Source organism: Rhopalosiphum maidis, chromosome 1 (genome assembly GCF_003676215.2).
Source record: "Rhopalosiphum maidis isolate BTI-1 chromosome 1, ASM367621v3, whole genome shotgun sequence".
NCBI classification, from domain to species: domain Eukaryota; kingdom Metazoa; phylum Arthropoda; class Insecta; order Hemiptera; family Aphididae; genus Rhopalosiphum; species Rhopalosiphum maidis.
The window spans coordinates 35,646,975-35,664,958 of record NC_040877.1 but is presented as its reverse complement, the minus strand read 5'-3'; the positions used below and the strand labels follow the sequence as shown (position 1 = coordinate 35,664,958).

Sequence of the window (17,984 nt, the reverse complement as noted above, 5' to 3'; positions counted from 1 at the left end):
AATAATCAATTTGTTCCCGGTTATTGGTAGAGATAACCTATTATATAGGCTAAATAGATATTTTTTGATAAATAAAAAATAATCGTTTAAAAACATATTCATTTCAATAATTACAACGTATACAATACAGAGTGTATCAAAAGTTTTCATCCGATTACAAATTTATATAGCTCGGCAAACTTTAGCCACTAGTAAACGACCCATATACTTATTCATGAAAAGATTAAATAACCAAGTTTATTTTAAGTTATCTTTCGATTAGTATATGGGTAATTTACTTGCGGCTAACGATTGCCGAGCTATATACATTTGTAATTGGATGAAGACTTTTGAAAAACTCTGTATATACTGTTTAATAACATTCAAAATTCTCCGAGACTGGTCCTGATAAAATCAAATATTATATACAATACTAATGCTTTATTTCAAAGAATTTTTCAAAATGATTTCATAATCTTGCAAACTAATAAAATTTTTTTGATGTATAAAAGTGAAAAAAATAACGTTTTAAATTGTTTTTTTTTGTATTTTAATATACAAATATAACTGAATAACGAGCAGTATAGCTACCACGTGCACTTGGTTTACATACTTCATACCTATACCTTATTTGCACTTTTTCATATTTGTTTAGTTCAACGAGTTTTTCATATTTATTTTAATATATATACAATGTAAATATAACATGGAGTATTAGTTAGATAAGAAAAAAATATTTTATTTATTTGTTATCAAGTATAAATTTGACAGGTATTTTCACCTGTCATATGATATGAGATAAAACATTTTTTTTTGATATTATATTTCTATTGACCAACTTCGGCACTTATAAAGTTATAAACAATTATTTATCAAAAATATTTTACTACCTTTTCTAATTTGTTTGTAGGTAGTCATTAGTTTTTTAATTTGTTATCCGAATCATCCTAGGAATTATGGAAGTATGTGTTTTACAGAATATTAGTACTTTTTGATATTGTGTTTTATTATACTTAACTTATTTTAGGATATTTTTCCTGTACTTTGAATTTTTTTGTTTTAGATTTAATTTTATGATAAACTGTGTGTACAATATTTATTTAATATATTATTACTGTGAATAATTATAAATTAATTATGCTTTTTATGATGGATTTAATTAATTAAATTAAATTTTTGGCTTTCTTCGTACCTATATTATCTTTAGTTTTACAGTATCCATGTGTCGTATTGTAATTAGTCATTATACATTTGATTTTAAATATTTGTATTATATCTTACTATGCTAGAGATTATTAATAAAAAGTTATTAAACTTTTCTAATACCTTTTAAATGTTAGCTAGATGAGCTAGATGATAGAAATACTATAGTAATCCTTATTTAGCTACTTCATAATTATTATCTATACTTCGAAAAATTAAATTATTACCTTGCTACACTTAATTTAAATAATAAAATAGTGATACATTATTCATGTGATTATAATGACGGATGATTCCATAACGATTTCCCTGTTATAGTAACTGTAGGTAAGTCCTCGATAATAAAAGATATGAATATCCCGATGAATATTTATTTATTTTTTTTGGGCTTCGAAAGTTTAATTTTAGATGACGTTAAAGCGTTGGAAATGACTTCAACAGACTATACATGTATTTTTCCACTTTGGCGGTGAAAAAGTGGAAATTCCCCGATTTCCAGCAGTAGAAAAAGTGGCTGTCTAAATCTGATTAATATTTAATTATTTATTTATTTATTTATTTATGGGTTAAAATGTAATTACACGAAACTATTATTTGTCCGTATATAAAATACGCGAATATTTATAGACAAATTTAACATTTAGTATATTTAACTTAATTTACAATAATAAATAATAAATTGAATATAAATCAAATAATGAAAATTTAAAAAAATAATCTTCAATAAATACTGAATAGTTAGATAGAACTCAATTTGAAATTAAAAGATCAATTGGTATAATAATTGGTATGTGTTTTGTGTAATATGATCTCAAATACTATAGTTGGTAAGTGAGTTATTCCCGTTCTTTTCGATGTAATAGTTTTTAGCAAATTTGAATACTGAGAACGGTGATAACAATTTATTGTAGATTATCATTGGACATAGATGATAATATTGATAGAGGTATTCGTAGATGGTAGAATTGTGACAAAAAATTATTAGTGACGTGGGAAAGTAAATTTCAGTCTAGTTCAAACAACACTTATACCACAGATATACCCCGCTACTGAAATATTCCACTTCTCGCTCTTGCTACACAATTTATCATTTAATATCTACTTAATCTACTTCTTATTGGAAGATTAATCCTTAAGTTGTGTTAAAAAATTGATTAGAGTTTTATTAATCTGTCTTAACAAAATATCCTCCAAATTATGATTATCATTTTAGAATATTATCAACGAAGTTTTATTACTGAATGGCTTCTTCTCTCAAGTCCTTATTCTCTAAAATATAAATAATTTTTATATATAATTTATGTTTATTGTAAAAAAAAAATATATTTACAGATTATAAAAATTCTAAATAAAAATTAAAATAAAGATAATTAAAAGTCAAATTTCTTGTATTTTAAATTTTTATTAACTAAACCAATTTAAATTTAAATATAATGATCTTGTTGAACGTTTTATATCATAGGTATCTGTTTATTATATTGTGTGTAATACTGATATTATAAATAATAATTAGGATTTTTATGCTATTGTTAGATGTTTTTTTTTATCTCCATATAAACGTATTGTTCGAGTCTCTTTTCGGTTAATAACTCGGAAAATTACTTTTATAAAAGTATTTGTGAGGTAGAATTTTAATTATTTTTTGTGGCTTATAAGTTATAATGAACAAGTAGGTTCATAAATTAATAATTCATAGTCCAAGGACAACAATTAGTTAAATTAAAATCTTAAGTAAATTTATTGTGACTTTGCAGTAGTAGATAGAACATACTTTTAATCCAAGTATGTTAATTACAAAATCAAGTCCCTTGAAAATTGTTGCTGCTGTTTTTAAAATTTTATAAAAGCTCACTAGAACCATGTTTAGTATAAAATCATTAACTCGTTTCGATTTTCAATTAGATACGAATAGAATGATTTTAACGGTGTGAAGTATAGCGCAATTAACTACTAAGATTGTAGTCACTATCTAATTAAAATGCTGTCTTATTTTCTTTTCATCCATTGTATTAAGTCTTTGGGCTTAGGATATTATAATTTTAAACTGTTATATTAATGACTACTTATTATAGGTTTTGTAAACAATACCTATGCCTTGTGGTATTTCAAATAATATTACAATTTAATGTTGTTGTATTAATATTATTAATATTTAGTGTTAATAAAACCATTTTATGGAAATTTAGTAAGGTCTAGTTGTTGAAAGTAAGTATATGGCATTCATATTAATTTCATTGAATTTAAATTATCAATGGAGCGTAGCTTTTCTACCAGATTTTTTCTCTTTCGGAGTTCTGTTGTTCTGTATGATATTAAATATGAAGAAGATTAGAGCTTATTACTGGCGTAAATAAACTATTGTTTTGATTTTTGGATAATTTTGTCTATTGTTCTTTTAATGATGGCTTAGCGTCACAAACAATTATTTGGCCAACACCTTTTTTGGGTTCTAGTATTGTATGGTTTATGATAGATATAGAAACTTTTATAGATACTTAAACATTTTATCAGAAATATTTCAATTGTATTTCAATGTACTTTAATCTTGATTATTTAATTGTTTTTGTGAATTTACTGTCTGATTATATTAAAATATCATAACCATTTGATTGATGAATACCATTAAAATTTAAATGTTTAAAAAATACACACGCTGATATGTTTATCGTATATTTTTTTATTTATTTTCTTATTGAATATATTATATGTATCATGTATTTTAAGCTGACAAATCAGTGGTAATTAAATTTTACAAGATATCCAGTAAAAATTTGACTAAATACCTACAGTAGGTACCTACCAACCACTATGATAGCTCATAAATCATATTTCAAGACAAAACTTCTTGGACGTTAGTTTTATTTTTACATATTTTATTTTACTATGGTAAAATAAATTACAAATAGTACTTGAATATTTTATTATTATAAAATTAAGATTTTTGTAGACATTATACTACGATATAATACTATATCGGGGATAACTATTAAACATGCTTAATTCTACTTTGATTGAAAGAGTTGCAAGTTGCAACTGTCAGTCGACAGAAAGTTTTGTGGTATACTTATTGTTGTCAAACATGATAATCAAAACATATTCTTGAACTTATTTCAACACTGCTCGTGTTTTTTACGAAATTATATCACGCGAGTTTTCGTTGATAAAGACAATTTAAATTGAACTATCGTGGAATCATTTGAAGTGTTTGTAACTGTTTGTAAAAAATACGTAACTGTAGTAATCGCGTTTAGTTATAAGTACATAATATTTGTGCTACTTATTTAAGTCAACGATACGTTATACTTATAAAATCAGAGTAAAATAATAATAATAATTTTGCAGTATGTATTATTTGTTTTTAGTAACGGTAATTAATTTTAATTTAGAATTATTAATGCGCCTTAATAGAAGTTTTGTAGCTATACGTTTACGCATTCACGTATATTGAATTAGGTACTATTTAGTATTTACTACTGAACTATGTTGCAGTATGCGTTCACGCCGTGATTGAAAATTCGAGGTATTAAAAATGTCCGTGTATACCTTTATACATTATATTTATTAAATATTTCTATAATTTATTTTTATTGTTATAAGATTAAAATGTATACACAATGTTTATTACATAAAATAAATATTCAATGAGCTACCATCATTAAAATATGTGAAATTAGAATTGCAGAGATATATATTATAATTTAAAAAAAAAAAAACAAAAAAATTTGACTTAAAGAATTATATATATGTATAATATAATATTAGTTCTAATAAATAATAAAAATATATTGTATACATATTACCGTTTATGATATAAGGTCTCTAGATATAAGATAATACCTATATCAAATAAGTAGGTGATTCATATTATATGAAGTATTCTCTATTGCTAGGTAGTGGAACCTCGATAACTTAAACCTCTATAAGTCAAATTTTCGATAACTCGAATTTTATTTTCGCCCCAACCGATTCGAGTTATCGAGGTTCCACTGTACTATGCCAATTGCACATGATAAGTATATTGTTTCAATATGTTTCAGTTTACTAAAATATTAACATTTCATTTAAATATAATGAATTCTGATGTTTGAATTTTGAACATTGAAGGTAACACTAAATAAGAAATTACGCGATGGAATAATAATAATATTATTTGAATTAGGTACTGTAAGTTCATCTTTATAGCTTGAAAAAGACACTTGAGAATATATTTTGGTGAATTAACAGTATTGGTTTTGGCTGAAATTTTCCGGATGCGTTTGTTATATTCTGATGGTGAAATCATGTGAAGTTCTTTACCGGATGCAGTCGATCATCGTCTAAACTTTGCTGCGTAGCGATTGCCACCGTTACCGCCCATATATGGTTGGTATACAACAGTCGTGAAATTTTCCGTTACTTGTTGTTTCGCAGTCTTGGGAAATTTGTCGTTTTCTCCGCGTCCATCAAAGCGCTGTCCGATTTTTGATTGAACCTTTTTTGCATCAGCATTCAGCGTCAGAGAAAGTTATTGCTGTTTTTGCGGTAATGCGTGTGAACTTTTCGGGCTGCGAAATCTGTGGTCTATCGATATAGACAACGGTAAAAGTGAGCGTTGAAAACGTAAAATTTTGGCGTTTAACACCAAAATATCGTTAGTACACATTCGTACTTTTCATGTTATAATTAACGAATACTAAAATATTAGGTTATCTACAGTCGCTATGGAAGATTTGCGTTATCGGTTTCTCGTTGTCGGCAAATTCATGAATCTGTTTTAATTGGTTAATAATTTATGTTAACATTTTATTAACTGTGATGTAATTATGCAAATAATGCAATATCGAAAACCGGTCGATAATTAAGTGAAATCATTATCTTGTAAACCGCTACTGGTCGGCGGCGGTGTCATCCGGAATAATTTCGTTAGTGGGGTTGCCTAAATGGAACGCCGAGGTTTGCGCGGTTTCCGAGAGCAGCAACAGGTAATCGGTGGCGCGGCGTCGCAAACCGGTGCTCGTGAAAACACCTTTATAAATAGCAAGGCGACTGATTAGCCGCAGAAGTCTATCGACAGATGGCAGCTCATGTATATGCCGGTGGGCAAAAAATAAATAGAATGATAAAATAATATATATTGTTATAATACACTCGCGTATAATAACGTTATTATCCGTCTCGTCGGTTACTTTTCGTCATAACCCCTCTCCCACCATCATCACCTTTTCATGACCCCCTCACACTCCACGACGCATTCCTTCCATCTGTTCGACACTTGCGCACTCGTGTGTACGTGTGCGTGCGTTTTGCCTACGGACCACGGTATCGAATGTGGTGGTGGCGTGTGCGTTTGTCCATCCGTCTAAATCGTGGTGTAGCTATAGGCAACCCGTAGCGGACCCGTAGACCGCAGTCGTGTGCCGCGTCGTCGTTTCGGCGTTTGTCGTACCTATTTGTTGTTTGCGTTTAATATTTCGTTACAATTCTATTCCGCGAGCATTATCGCAGTATTGCATTATTTTACAGTATAATAATAATAACAATTAATTATTATTGATTTTGCACGAGTACAACAGAGTATTAATATATTATACGCATACATCGTCGCCTTCGATTTTTTATTATTACATTTTCACCCGCGTCATTATGCAGTCACTAACAATATAGGTATTAAAACTGTCGATCTCGTTTGCGTCTCGGCGTGGCGGCGCAGTGGTAATTCTTCGTCGTCGTACTTTTTCCACAGTCCGTCGGCCGAGGTGGTAGAAAAAAATAGAAACGATTTACCATGTAAGTGCTGTTTTTGGTTTTGTTTATATTTTGCGCTGTGCATTCGATGTCCACGCGGACCCCCGGCATTAGTTCTTAATCACTTTTGATTGAAACTCACACTCGCCCACGACTATTATCAACTGACTCGCCAAGTGATTAGTGATCGGATTAATTGCGATTTTTTATCTGTAATATCTAAGCGATCCCATTCCAAAAGTTTGTTCACGTTATTTACTGCATGATTGTGCTGTAAATAGTAATTTCGATCGCGATATCCTGCCACACCGAAATCGCGAAAACTCGCTTTATATAGTGTGTCGCACATCATTTCCAGGAAGATCAGCTCGTGAATAACGGTCACGTCTCGCGATTTAATCGTATAAAAACAAAAACAAACACAAGTCCTAGTTAACATATATTTTTTAAAAAAAATAAAAAATTTCTGTCGATGACCGGATTGACGAGTATAAATATTAGCATAACGTCATCTGCCTCGTCATCGTCACCGACGCCCGTGTTGAAACAGGTTTTCCGGCCGAGGGTAGGCATTTATGCGCGTGTTATCGAATACATAAATAGATAAAAAATTCTTCGCGCTCTGACGCACCCGCCGGGAATTCCGAAAAACGACAGTCGCGATTTTTCACGGGCGATAAAAATCGTTATTTATCATTATTCATTACTGCGTGTACAGTATACCACCGCTATGTATATTATAATAATATTATTGTACTCTCGCGAAAACAATGTGTCCCGGCGGTGAGTAGTCGCCGCGCGGTATAGGTGTGCATGTGCGGCGGTATATATGTGAACCCGGTACCGCCCGAAGCGGAATCTGTGCGAGCACCGGTTCTCTCTGTGCGTGGCGGCCAGGAATAAGTGCATATATATTTTTCAAAGTCACGTCTCGGCCCCCCCGAGTGTGTTGTGTATCATAATTTATACACGTAGGCTAGAGCAGTTATGCTAACTGTGCAAAGAAACCGATCCTTAGACGATACGAATAATAATAATAATTTCGAGATTTATAAAACATACAATAAAATATATAATATAGCCGGTAAACAACGTGCGCGCGACCGTTTGACGCCGGTCTTAACCGCGGGACCGCACGAATTAACCTACCGACGACGACGACGACGACGATTGTGTTTTTCGCTACGGCGTCGTCGTGCGCGCATTGTGTTTACCATTATTATTATTGTTATTATCGTCATCGTCGCATACTACTGTTTTTTATTAATATAGTGTTTACTATCCGTTTTTGGTTCGTTCGAAGGGAGGGCCCCCTCGAGGGTATACGTGAAAAAGGGTGAATGTTCGTATGGTCGCGCTTCACCGCCGGCTGTGTTATTTGTTTGCATTTATACGCTATCGCTGGTCACCACCCCCGCCGAAAATTATTCGGTTGGTATCTATTTTCCCACGGTAGTAACATACACAAATGTATAATAATGTACAGTTTGTGCGAGTGTATGTGTGTGTGTTTGAAAATCGCAGTTATTAGGCGTAATTATTGGAAACCCATCGGCTTAAATCATTAACAATAATATTTCGTTTTCGTAATACTCTCTATTGCACATTAGACATGGTGAACAGCGGTGCGGAAATATTAATAAACGCGACGTAAGCATATTTTTTATGCACGCGATTTCGTCAAACTGTTCGCGACGTGTGCATATTGCTTGTACCGCCATTTCGTACAATTTATGAATCTAATGTTCATCGAATTTTTCTTTCCGCGATTATAACGCGGCTGTGGTTTATTTTATTTGTGTCCAAATTCAAGTCGATTTATACATAATGCATATGGGTATAATATTATCGTATGGGTATGCGTTTTTGTCGAGTCATTACGTCGTGCTTAGAGGGATGGACGACGTCGCGTCGTTATACCATAATAATATTATGTAATCCTTATTATAACAGTACCGTTTATGTGTGATAATCACCGATATATACTTATTATTATTTCTCTGATTATTTCATTATGCTTGTTAGATTGTAGATTTCTAATTCACATTCGTTTTAGGTAAATATTTTATGGAGTTTACTCATTATTAAAATATTAATGTTGAGTTTGTTGACCTTTATCGTTTACGTGTAGGTAATGTCTAATAGTTAGTCATATATATAGCGTATTTACAAAGAATTTAAATTTATTGGTATACCTCACCAGGAGGCTCATTAAATACCAACATAATCATTTTGATTTCAAAATTTATAGATTTTTTAAATTAAAACCTTTTGAGTATAAACTATAAATGTCAGTTTTGCAAATGTATCCTTGATTTCTATGAGGTACCAAAATATAACAATAATTATTTCAACAATATTTGAAGTTTAATTTTTTATACTTTTTATTATTATGGATCATTGTTGTTGTGATAACAAATAGTCCACAGACCTTGCTGTTATCTGACATCTTTTGTTCGTATATATACTAATCTGTCGTAAAATTATGCTACAACACTTTATATTTTTTATTAATCAATATAATATATTATTCATTTTACAATTAATCATAATATAAACTATACTAATTCTATTATAATAAATAACATTACCAAAATTCTAAAATATTTAAATATTCTTTATATTGTCTAAAAGAAGGTTATAATTTTGTTATATATATATATATATATATATATATATGGCCTTGTTACATTAAATACATTTTTTGCGATGCACGAATTTTGATGAAGTCTGTCTTAATAAAAAAAAAATTAGGAATATTCGAATCACATTAAAACCTTGACAGTGTTTCATATTACATCCATTTAATGGTCATTGGATCGAGGACAGCTAGGTCTACTATGAGCGACTTAATGACAGATTACAATCCGATTACTGTGTAAGTTGACAATATCATGCACTTTCGTTAACTTATACAAAGCCGGATCTGTAATTAAAACATAATAAAAGCCATGTTCTAATAAAAATATACGATTAGTAATACTTCAAAGTATTTATAAATTAATCGTAGCGTGTATTAGGTATTGGTATATTTAATTTTTATTTCATACGTACACACCATGACACAAGTTAAAACCTTAATTTTATGAAGTACTTATGTTGTTAATAATATAAACACATATTATTATGACATTTATAATCAAGTGCTTAAATATTGATTTTTAATTCGATAATAATATTTATATCAAAAGAATATTTTGAGTAGGCACTCACGGTTATCAAATACATATATTGAGGATCCATATGAAATCGGAATATTTTTATATGACCAAAATTAATTGTTAAAAGTGTACAAATTAATACTGATACTTAAAAATTATTTTCTTTTTTTATGAAATCATATATTATATTTTTTGGCGTAATGTTTAAGAATTATTATGGGTATGCGCGTATAGCGATAATTTAATTTTCAATAACACTAATATCAGTATAATATGTTTATAACTACTATTTAGTACTTCTTGAGTACAAATTTAAATTCGAAGGTAGTTTTTAATTTTTATAGTTTGTTTACTCTAAAGATGACATCCCAAGTATAATATTATATTATTTGTGATACTTATAATATTTATTTCATCGTCATAAAATAATTTAAGCCTCATGATGACCCTAAATTATCAGTATTAGAAACGTAATTTTTGAAACCATAATATATATATTATGTGTATTGGTGTCTTCTAACTTCTAAATCATAACCATATAAGCTGATTTAATATTTCAAATTGTATTATGCATATTTTATATTATTTTAATAAATTACAAGATTATTTTGTAATCTAGAACTGGAATAGAACCCGGCTGGATATAAATTGTTAAACATTTATAATATTTTTAACGAGATTTTTTGTTTTGTATACTGTATCAATTCTAAATGATATACACTAGGCACTCCATATTCCTTTCATCTAGCTAAAAAGTTAAAATAATTAAAATATCTCTAATGATATTTTATTAAATATATCCGATTATTCTGATTTTATTAGAATAAAATATACATTATTATTAATTAAGTACTTTCTGTTTTTATGAACTTTTAATGTTCATAAACGTTATTTTAATGCACAGGTATGATAGTTCCGGTTTTGCTTTGCATATTATTTTATTTACGTTAACTCTTATCATTGGTTGATGTTAAAAAAGACTTGGAGGTGGTTAATTCTTACCGAATGTCCCTGCAATATTTTTATATTTATAGATTTATAATTAAAATAAACTTAATAGTATCATTTATTTTTTATTTATTGACTTTATATAGATTCATATTCTTATTGTTCTGGTGCGAAATGTAAGCAGTAAGTTGTGGGGGGGGGGGTTGAATTTATCTTGTGTTTATAATTGTCCCATTCACATTTGACCAAATATTTGCCAATGGACATATGGCGAATGGATATATAAGTATATACTACATATTTTTTATTAAAAAGTAATTATAAAAACTATAAAATCTTCATTACTTTTATAATTGCCTGGTATATGAATGTACTATATTATTCGTTAACAGTTGAATAATTTTAAATTATTTATTGTATGACACCTGATGAGAAAATTTAATTTTTATCATTTAGTACCAATTTTTATTTTTATTCATATTCCTACGATGTAAATGTCTTATAATGTTGATTGATATACTGAATATGATCTTTTTATTTTATGATAGGGCAAAGGCATTTAATTTAACACATCCTATACCTATATTTAAGAACTTTAAAATATGAATTATTTTTTTCAACACTATCAGTAAAACTTAATTACTTACACGTTATAACATAATAATAGGGTTTTAATTTTATTAGCATATTAGTTTAATGTATATTTACCTAGCTCTTTCACAAGTAAAATTAAAATCTACACTATTAATCGAAAATAATGATTATTTTTTTAAATATTTATCAAATTTAAATCTCTACATTTAGCACAATGTAGTCAAAAGATTTTAACGCTCGATAACTTGTACTAAATAAAAAAAAATATTACAGCCACTATTTTATTGAGATATAAAAACCAAAATTGTTTGAAAAAGTAATATCTATTATATTTAGTTACATATTAAATTTTAACTATAATACATAATTATTTGAATGTTTAAAGTAGTACAGATAATAACAGACATTTACAATGTAATTATATAATAAGGAATATAGAAGCGAAATAACTTTTTTTTCCGTAAACCTATAGTGTATTATAGTAGCGACCTTTAATAATTTGGCCTTTAGGAATAAAATCATTTCTTTGTTTAATTTACTTATATTTACAAATAAGTTAATATTACGTATACATTCCTTACGTCATCTTGAACGGTAGTCTGTAGGGAAAGTTTTATTTGATATATTTTCCTGTTATGAAAAAAAACCATTGTTTTAAAAAATTACATTTCCTTAACTTATTTGTATTCTACATCTAAAACAATACTGTATTGGTACAGCTTTGTTATTACAATGTTATTTAAATTGTAGATAGGTTATCTTTCAAATTTAGTTATTAATAGATTTGTTATGATGCTGTAAAATAACTAATAATATAAAAAGTTTGAGTACTTTATAATATATTAACTTGTATGCATAATTTCTAAATAGGTATTATTATAATGTAAAACGAATTAATGACTTGTGGTATAAATTTATTAATAATAATATCGTTTTAATATAATTTCGCAAGACTACTATAATAATTAGTAGGTAGGTACTATACCTATACTCGTTTATGAAAAAATATTAATTAAAACGTTTTTATTAATTGTTTTTGACAAGTTTCAATTGGGATTTACGACTCGGGCAATTAAAATTGCTATATTATCTTCTTCACCGGAGGTTATATACATAGTTCATTATATTGTACAAATTCGTATTTTTTAATTTCTGCAAAAACCCACGAACGAATCGTACACACACATACACACGACACTATGTACCCATCCATATCAATACCTATAATAAAGATTGTTGAATGGTGGACGGTTGTGGCATGATAATTACCGCGGATGGCATAGCACGCGAGAAAAATATCTGTTTGCGAAGCCTCGAGGTTTTGCCAAACGAGTAGGTATACTAAATAGGTATACACGTGCAAGAAATGGACTTAATACTAAACGCTACTTGTAATATTCTATATTATTATTATAATATATGTTGCGTTTCATTAGTCTCACCGAGCGTCTCTCTACCCACGTCCGCCTATGTAATAATATTATACCGTCGTCATTCCGGGCGCGTCCTCCTACCGCCTCCCTCCCCCCGCGGAACGCAATTCCGTTTTTTTTCTCGTGCACATAATATCGCCGATGACCTGTTCCGGTGAAAAACCGTCAGCAGCGGTCGCTGGGTGTATAATGCAGTTCCATGTAAGGCAAACAGGCGGCAGCAATGCAGGACGCCAATCCCGCGTCCCACGGACCGCCGCCGCCCACCGTCCCGCGGTGTACGACCGGCGCGCGCGTGAATTCCATTTGGGGCCCGCGCCCCGTTCGATCATCGCTCATATCGCCACCCGAGACGATCGCGAAAACCTGTGCCGGTTTGACGACGACAGGAAGGGGGCACCTGGAGGGGAATGCACACGTACGCCCGTCGTCGATCGCCCCGCGAGATCGCGCGCGTACAGGACTCTGCGCGCGACAAAACGTGCGTGTGCGTGTGTCATACATACAATATATATCATGTCGTTATACGTGTGTGCAACGCGAGCATGTGACCAGTGATCGGCGACCCGTTGTCCTGACGGTATTATTATATAACGAAGGCTGCTGTAGGTGTACAATATTGTTTTTGGCGTCCCGTCAGTTGCAGCGCGGCGAGTGTGTGTAGTATACATTTCAGCGATTAGGAGCAGGTGCGTCTGCCGGGTCGAATCGCGCACAGCGAGCGTGAATATTAAACAAACAAAAAAAAATAACAATAATACGTCGATAGTCGTGGTTCAAATTTTGTGTTTTTGTTTTGTTTTCCCGTTCGTCCCTCATCCTCTCATCGAAGGATCGACGCGCAATAAGACCGCGGCGTTAGCGTTCGACAAACAGGAGCAGCCCTCAGCACTGCCGCTCTCGCGCGGGTCCTGCAACCCGGCTAGACATGTCGTACTACAAGGACCGTCTCGGATTCGACCCGGACGAGCCGACGGCCAACGGCGACGGGATCGGGACGACGACGACTCCACGCAAGTCAAAACGCGGATACGAGGAGAACCTGAGCAAGTTCAAAGGTTTGTCGCACATATATGTTTAACAATTCAATCGCGTGCCGTATATGCGTGTACTTGGGTATATTAAACGTGATGAATCATCGCTGATGGTATGTAAGCATATTACTGCCGCGGCATATTTCTGTTCCGAAGCGTTTCTTTTGGCGGCGCTCAAAAACGAGGTCAACCGTGAACGCGAGCGCCCCCCCCCCCCCGCCGCCGCCGCCGCTGCCGGTTGGTCGGTCGATCCGGTCGTCTGTGCCGGTAGCGGCCGTGCACGACCGATTCCTCCGCCGCCGCGGTCGGTCGCGCGACACATTTCTTCACGGCGCGCGCGTACCGCACTCGCGGACCGCCAGTCGTCCAAGGTCTGTGGGTGAGAATCACCGGGCGGGCGGGTGTAGACACTTGTCCCACGGGCGTTTGAAATGTGTTCACGACCCGCGGTGCAAGACGCGTACGACGTGCAGTACGTGCGACCCGACGGTGCCGCCCAGTCAGTGGTCCGTGTCGTGATGTCGAGTCCGTTGGTTTAAGATCGTAATATTATTAGGTATTATAATTGTACATATATCAATGACACTGGGACTTCGAGTATTATGCGCTGTGGTTGCGTGGGACGTCGCGTTGTAGGCGGAATTTCTCGATGTCTGGAAAACTGCGCGCGAGATTGCTATTCAGTTTTTTGGACTTATCGCGTAGAATTTCTATTTTTTCACGCGTAGGTGTTCCACCCGCGCACTAGTCGAAAATTTTAATCTTTTTACTTAAAAACCATAATAATTTAATACATCGTAGGTACCGTCTTGCGCGGTTAACATCGCAATCAGATGTAGTAATACACTCAGTTGTGTATAGGGTTCGTTTAGGATGGTAACAGCAGTGTAATTAATTTTTTATGTTTGTTTAGACGCTGTTACTTTAGTGCCGATCAATATACGTGAAATATGTCTATTTTATATTTATTTAATTACAATGCTATATAGTATGTGTATTATATGGGTGGTTTTTATTAAGCTTTCATAAACTCTTATATAGATATATAACTTTATTAATACATAGACAGTATTATCTATATATAATACAATGTTTGTGAGAAACCGTTTTATGTGGTTCCACGTGTCTATTATATAACTTCATACGTATTTGAATATTTAGGCTTTGAGGCGATGAATATTCATTATAAAATCATCTGGAATAGCATATTTTCATTTAGTCTGCTCCCTTAATTGGTAATAATGCATTAATATATGGTATTAATGATGTATTTGTAAAGTTAGTAAAAAATCAATTATAATTTAGCAACTATATTTATCAAAATAGTTAAAACATAAATTAATTGTATTAATGTGAGGTTATTTGATAAGCTGTTTAGATAATACAACTAAACGATGGACTAAGGTATCCATTTTATACATGATATTTTATTATGAAATAAGAATCTATTAGTTTTGAAAAAAAAACTACCTATAGTTTCCTATTTTCGAATATATTTCATTTTCAATATGAAAATACCAATTAAAATTTATCTACGTTTAGTATACCTACATTATGTACATCACAGTTTATTGCACATAGTTTATAACACAATGACAAATGGTGTAACCTTGCATTTATTTAAAAAAATTAAATGTTACTTGAATTGAAAATATGTAGTGAAAAATTATAACGCATCGGTATAAATTATTGGAAACGTTTGCCTTCGTAATATTTCAATAATTGCACATCCAGAAATTACGCCACATAATAATTTTCAATAGGACTTTATTCTGACACATGATATGTATTAAGTATATCCTAGAATAATGGCATGGTTGTCGCATTGGCATTGTACTCCAATGAGATCTAATAAATTAATTATTCTTAAGGGAAAACATAATTTTCCTTGCACTTTTTATTTATGTAATAAGGATTGACATAGTCCGGGGTGTGGATTAAGAGTAGGCGAATGTAGTGGGCAGGGTCAGTGGTTTTTGCCTTCAGTGTTGTAGTACACTAATACAACACCTAAAAAGGTATAGGTCAAAATCATATTAACCAAAAAAAAAAAAAAAATTACTCATCGAAGACCGGTCATCGTTGTATAGCCTAATATTATCAATTTATTTTAAGACAGGAAATACACGTATAATATAGATACACAACCACTTGAACAATATCATTCGTTTTTATCGTTATCCTATTATACATATGACAATAATTCTTACTGATCACATGTAGTTAAACTATATCAAAATATTTTCTCATTTAAGATCAAGGCAAACACCAAGTTCTAAGCCATAAATTGACAATAAATGATTATTATTTAAAATAATTACATATTACATATTATTATATTTATTTTTATTTTTTAATTATTGTTATTATTATTAATTCTTCTTTAAATTTCGTGTTGAATGTAAATGAGTTATTACCTAATTTTATATTGTTGAGTATTAAAATTTGTCTATGGTATTTGAAATTTTATTGTTTAATTTACAGACATTTTGTATTAAGCCAATTAAGATTTTAAATAAATATAATAACATAAAAAAAATATTGTACAGATATACTGCAGTAATTCGTTTTACACAAAACCTTGATAGGTATACTAATCGTATAAATATAATTTATTATCAGTCTTAGTAGATTTTTAGCAGTATAATAAAAAATATTAGTTAAAGTTCAATAATTACGAGATCATATTTTAAAATATCTTTTTTTGTAAAAAGTATACTTAAATTTTGACCTTTGATAAATTTGCACTTTTTTGTATCTATATAATGTTTAGATAACATATCTAACTAAGTATATAAGTAACAAAAATATATTTAATTAGAAATATAAGAAGCATTATTGATATTAAATATGTTTATTCAAACATCGGCGTTATGTTTAGTTCTTTCATCTTATTAACTTATCTTAGAATAACATATATGTACGAGTTATGTTGGTGTATTAAAAGTGTTATTTACGTAAGTTTTTTTTTCATAAAATTAATTTGTATGTAATATTTATACATCGTTATGAAATTATTATTGGCAAAATGTAACAAATAATAATTTTGAATATAATAATAATTAAGTACATATAGAAAGAATAGAAAACATGGCAGAATGTTAATTCTTTTAGGAACATATCAGTACTTAAGGAAGGCACTTAAATGTATGTATTTAAATATTATACAATATCAATCAAGAAAAGTAGTTATTCATTGGAGTGTGTGTTATTGTTTTTACTAGGTATTTAGATAGGATTAATTTTGATTACAAAACTTAATAATACTTCTATATTATGCTACTTATTATCAGTGAACTATAGAAATATAAAAAAAATATGACACACATATAATGAGTTGTTCATTGTTTATTCGATTTGTTTGTATACTTTTTGTTTTTATTTTTAATTTAATTTAATTTTATACATTTTTATTAAAGATTAGAATGTTTTTTACAGTATTGTGTTTAATTATGCTGTTATGATATTAAAAATAATATATATTTTTTGTGTTGTTTATTATGTAATTATTTTTGTCACAAACAAAGTTTTATGATTATACAAATAAGTATTTGTATATTATGTATAATAATTTATCTATCAGAAAATAATTAAAAAGTTAGTTGATTTAAGTTATCTAAAGTTATTAGTTAAGAACATTATCTATGTTTGCACGTTGGCTTCTTATGATTTTCCAATTTTTCTACAATACATGGGTATTTTGAAAATGTTATATTTAAAATACTTTACAATGTAAAGTTTACATGATTAAATGTATTAACACTGATATTTTGACAGATTTTGTTATGTTTATAAGCTTGATTATATGTCATTTCGTTCTGATTGAAAGTTAACAACACAAGATTAGTTCTGCTGAACTCAAAGTTGCTATGTTATAAGTGAATCAGAGTGAAGAAACAAATAGTGCA

The 17,984-nt window shown here is 30.4% G+C and overlaps 1 protein-coding gene across 14 annotated transcripts in view; it reads left to right on the top strand.

Annotated features, from left to right (window-relative positions):
• Nucleotides 1–17,984, top strand: part of LOC113550476 (dystonin) — a 74,359-nt gene that overhangs the window by 3,684 nt on the left and 52,691 nt on the right. For 3 of the 14 annotated variants that reach the window (XM_026952327.1, XM_026952331.1, XM_026952323.1), the window contains exons 1-2: nucleotides 6,617–6,948; nucleotides 13,875–14,100. The exons of 4 other annotated variants lie outside the window; for them this stretch is intronic. In XM_026952327.1, coding sequence (XP_026808128.1) covers nucleotides 13,971–14,100 — 130 coding nt within the window. In that variant the 5' untranslated portion in view covers nucleotides 6,617–6,948; nucleotides 13,875–13,970. Of the gene's footprint in view, nucleotides 1–6,613; nucleotides 6,949–13,874; nucleotides 14,101–17,984 lie in introns of those variants that run through there. 7 more of the 14 variants (XM_026952326.1, XM_026952328.1, XM_026952324.1 and 4 more) reach the window with 6 other exon arrangements.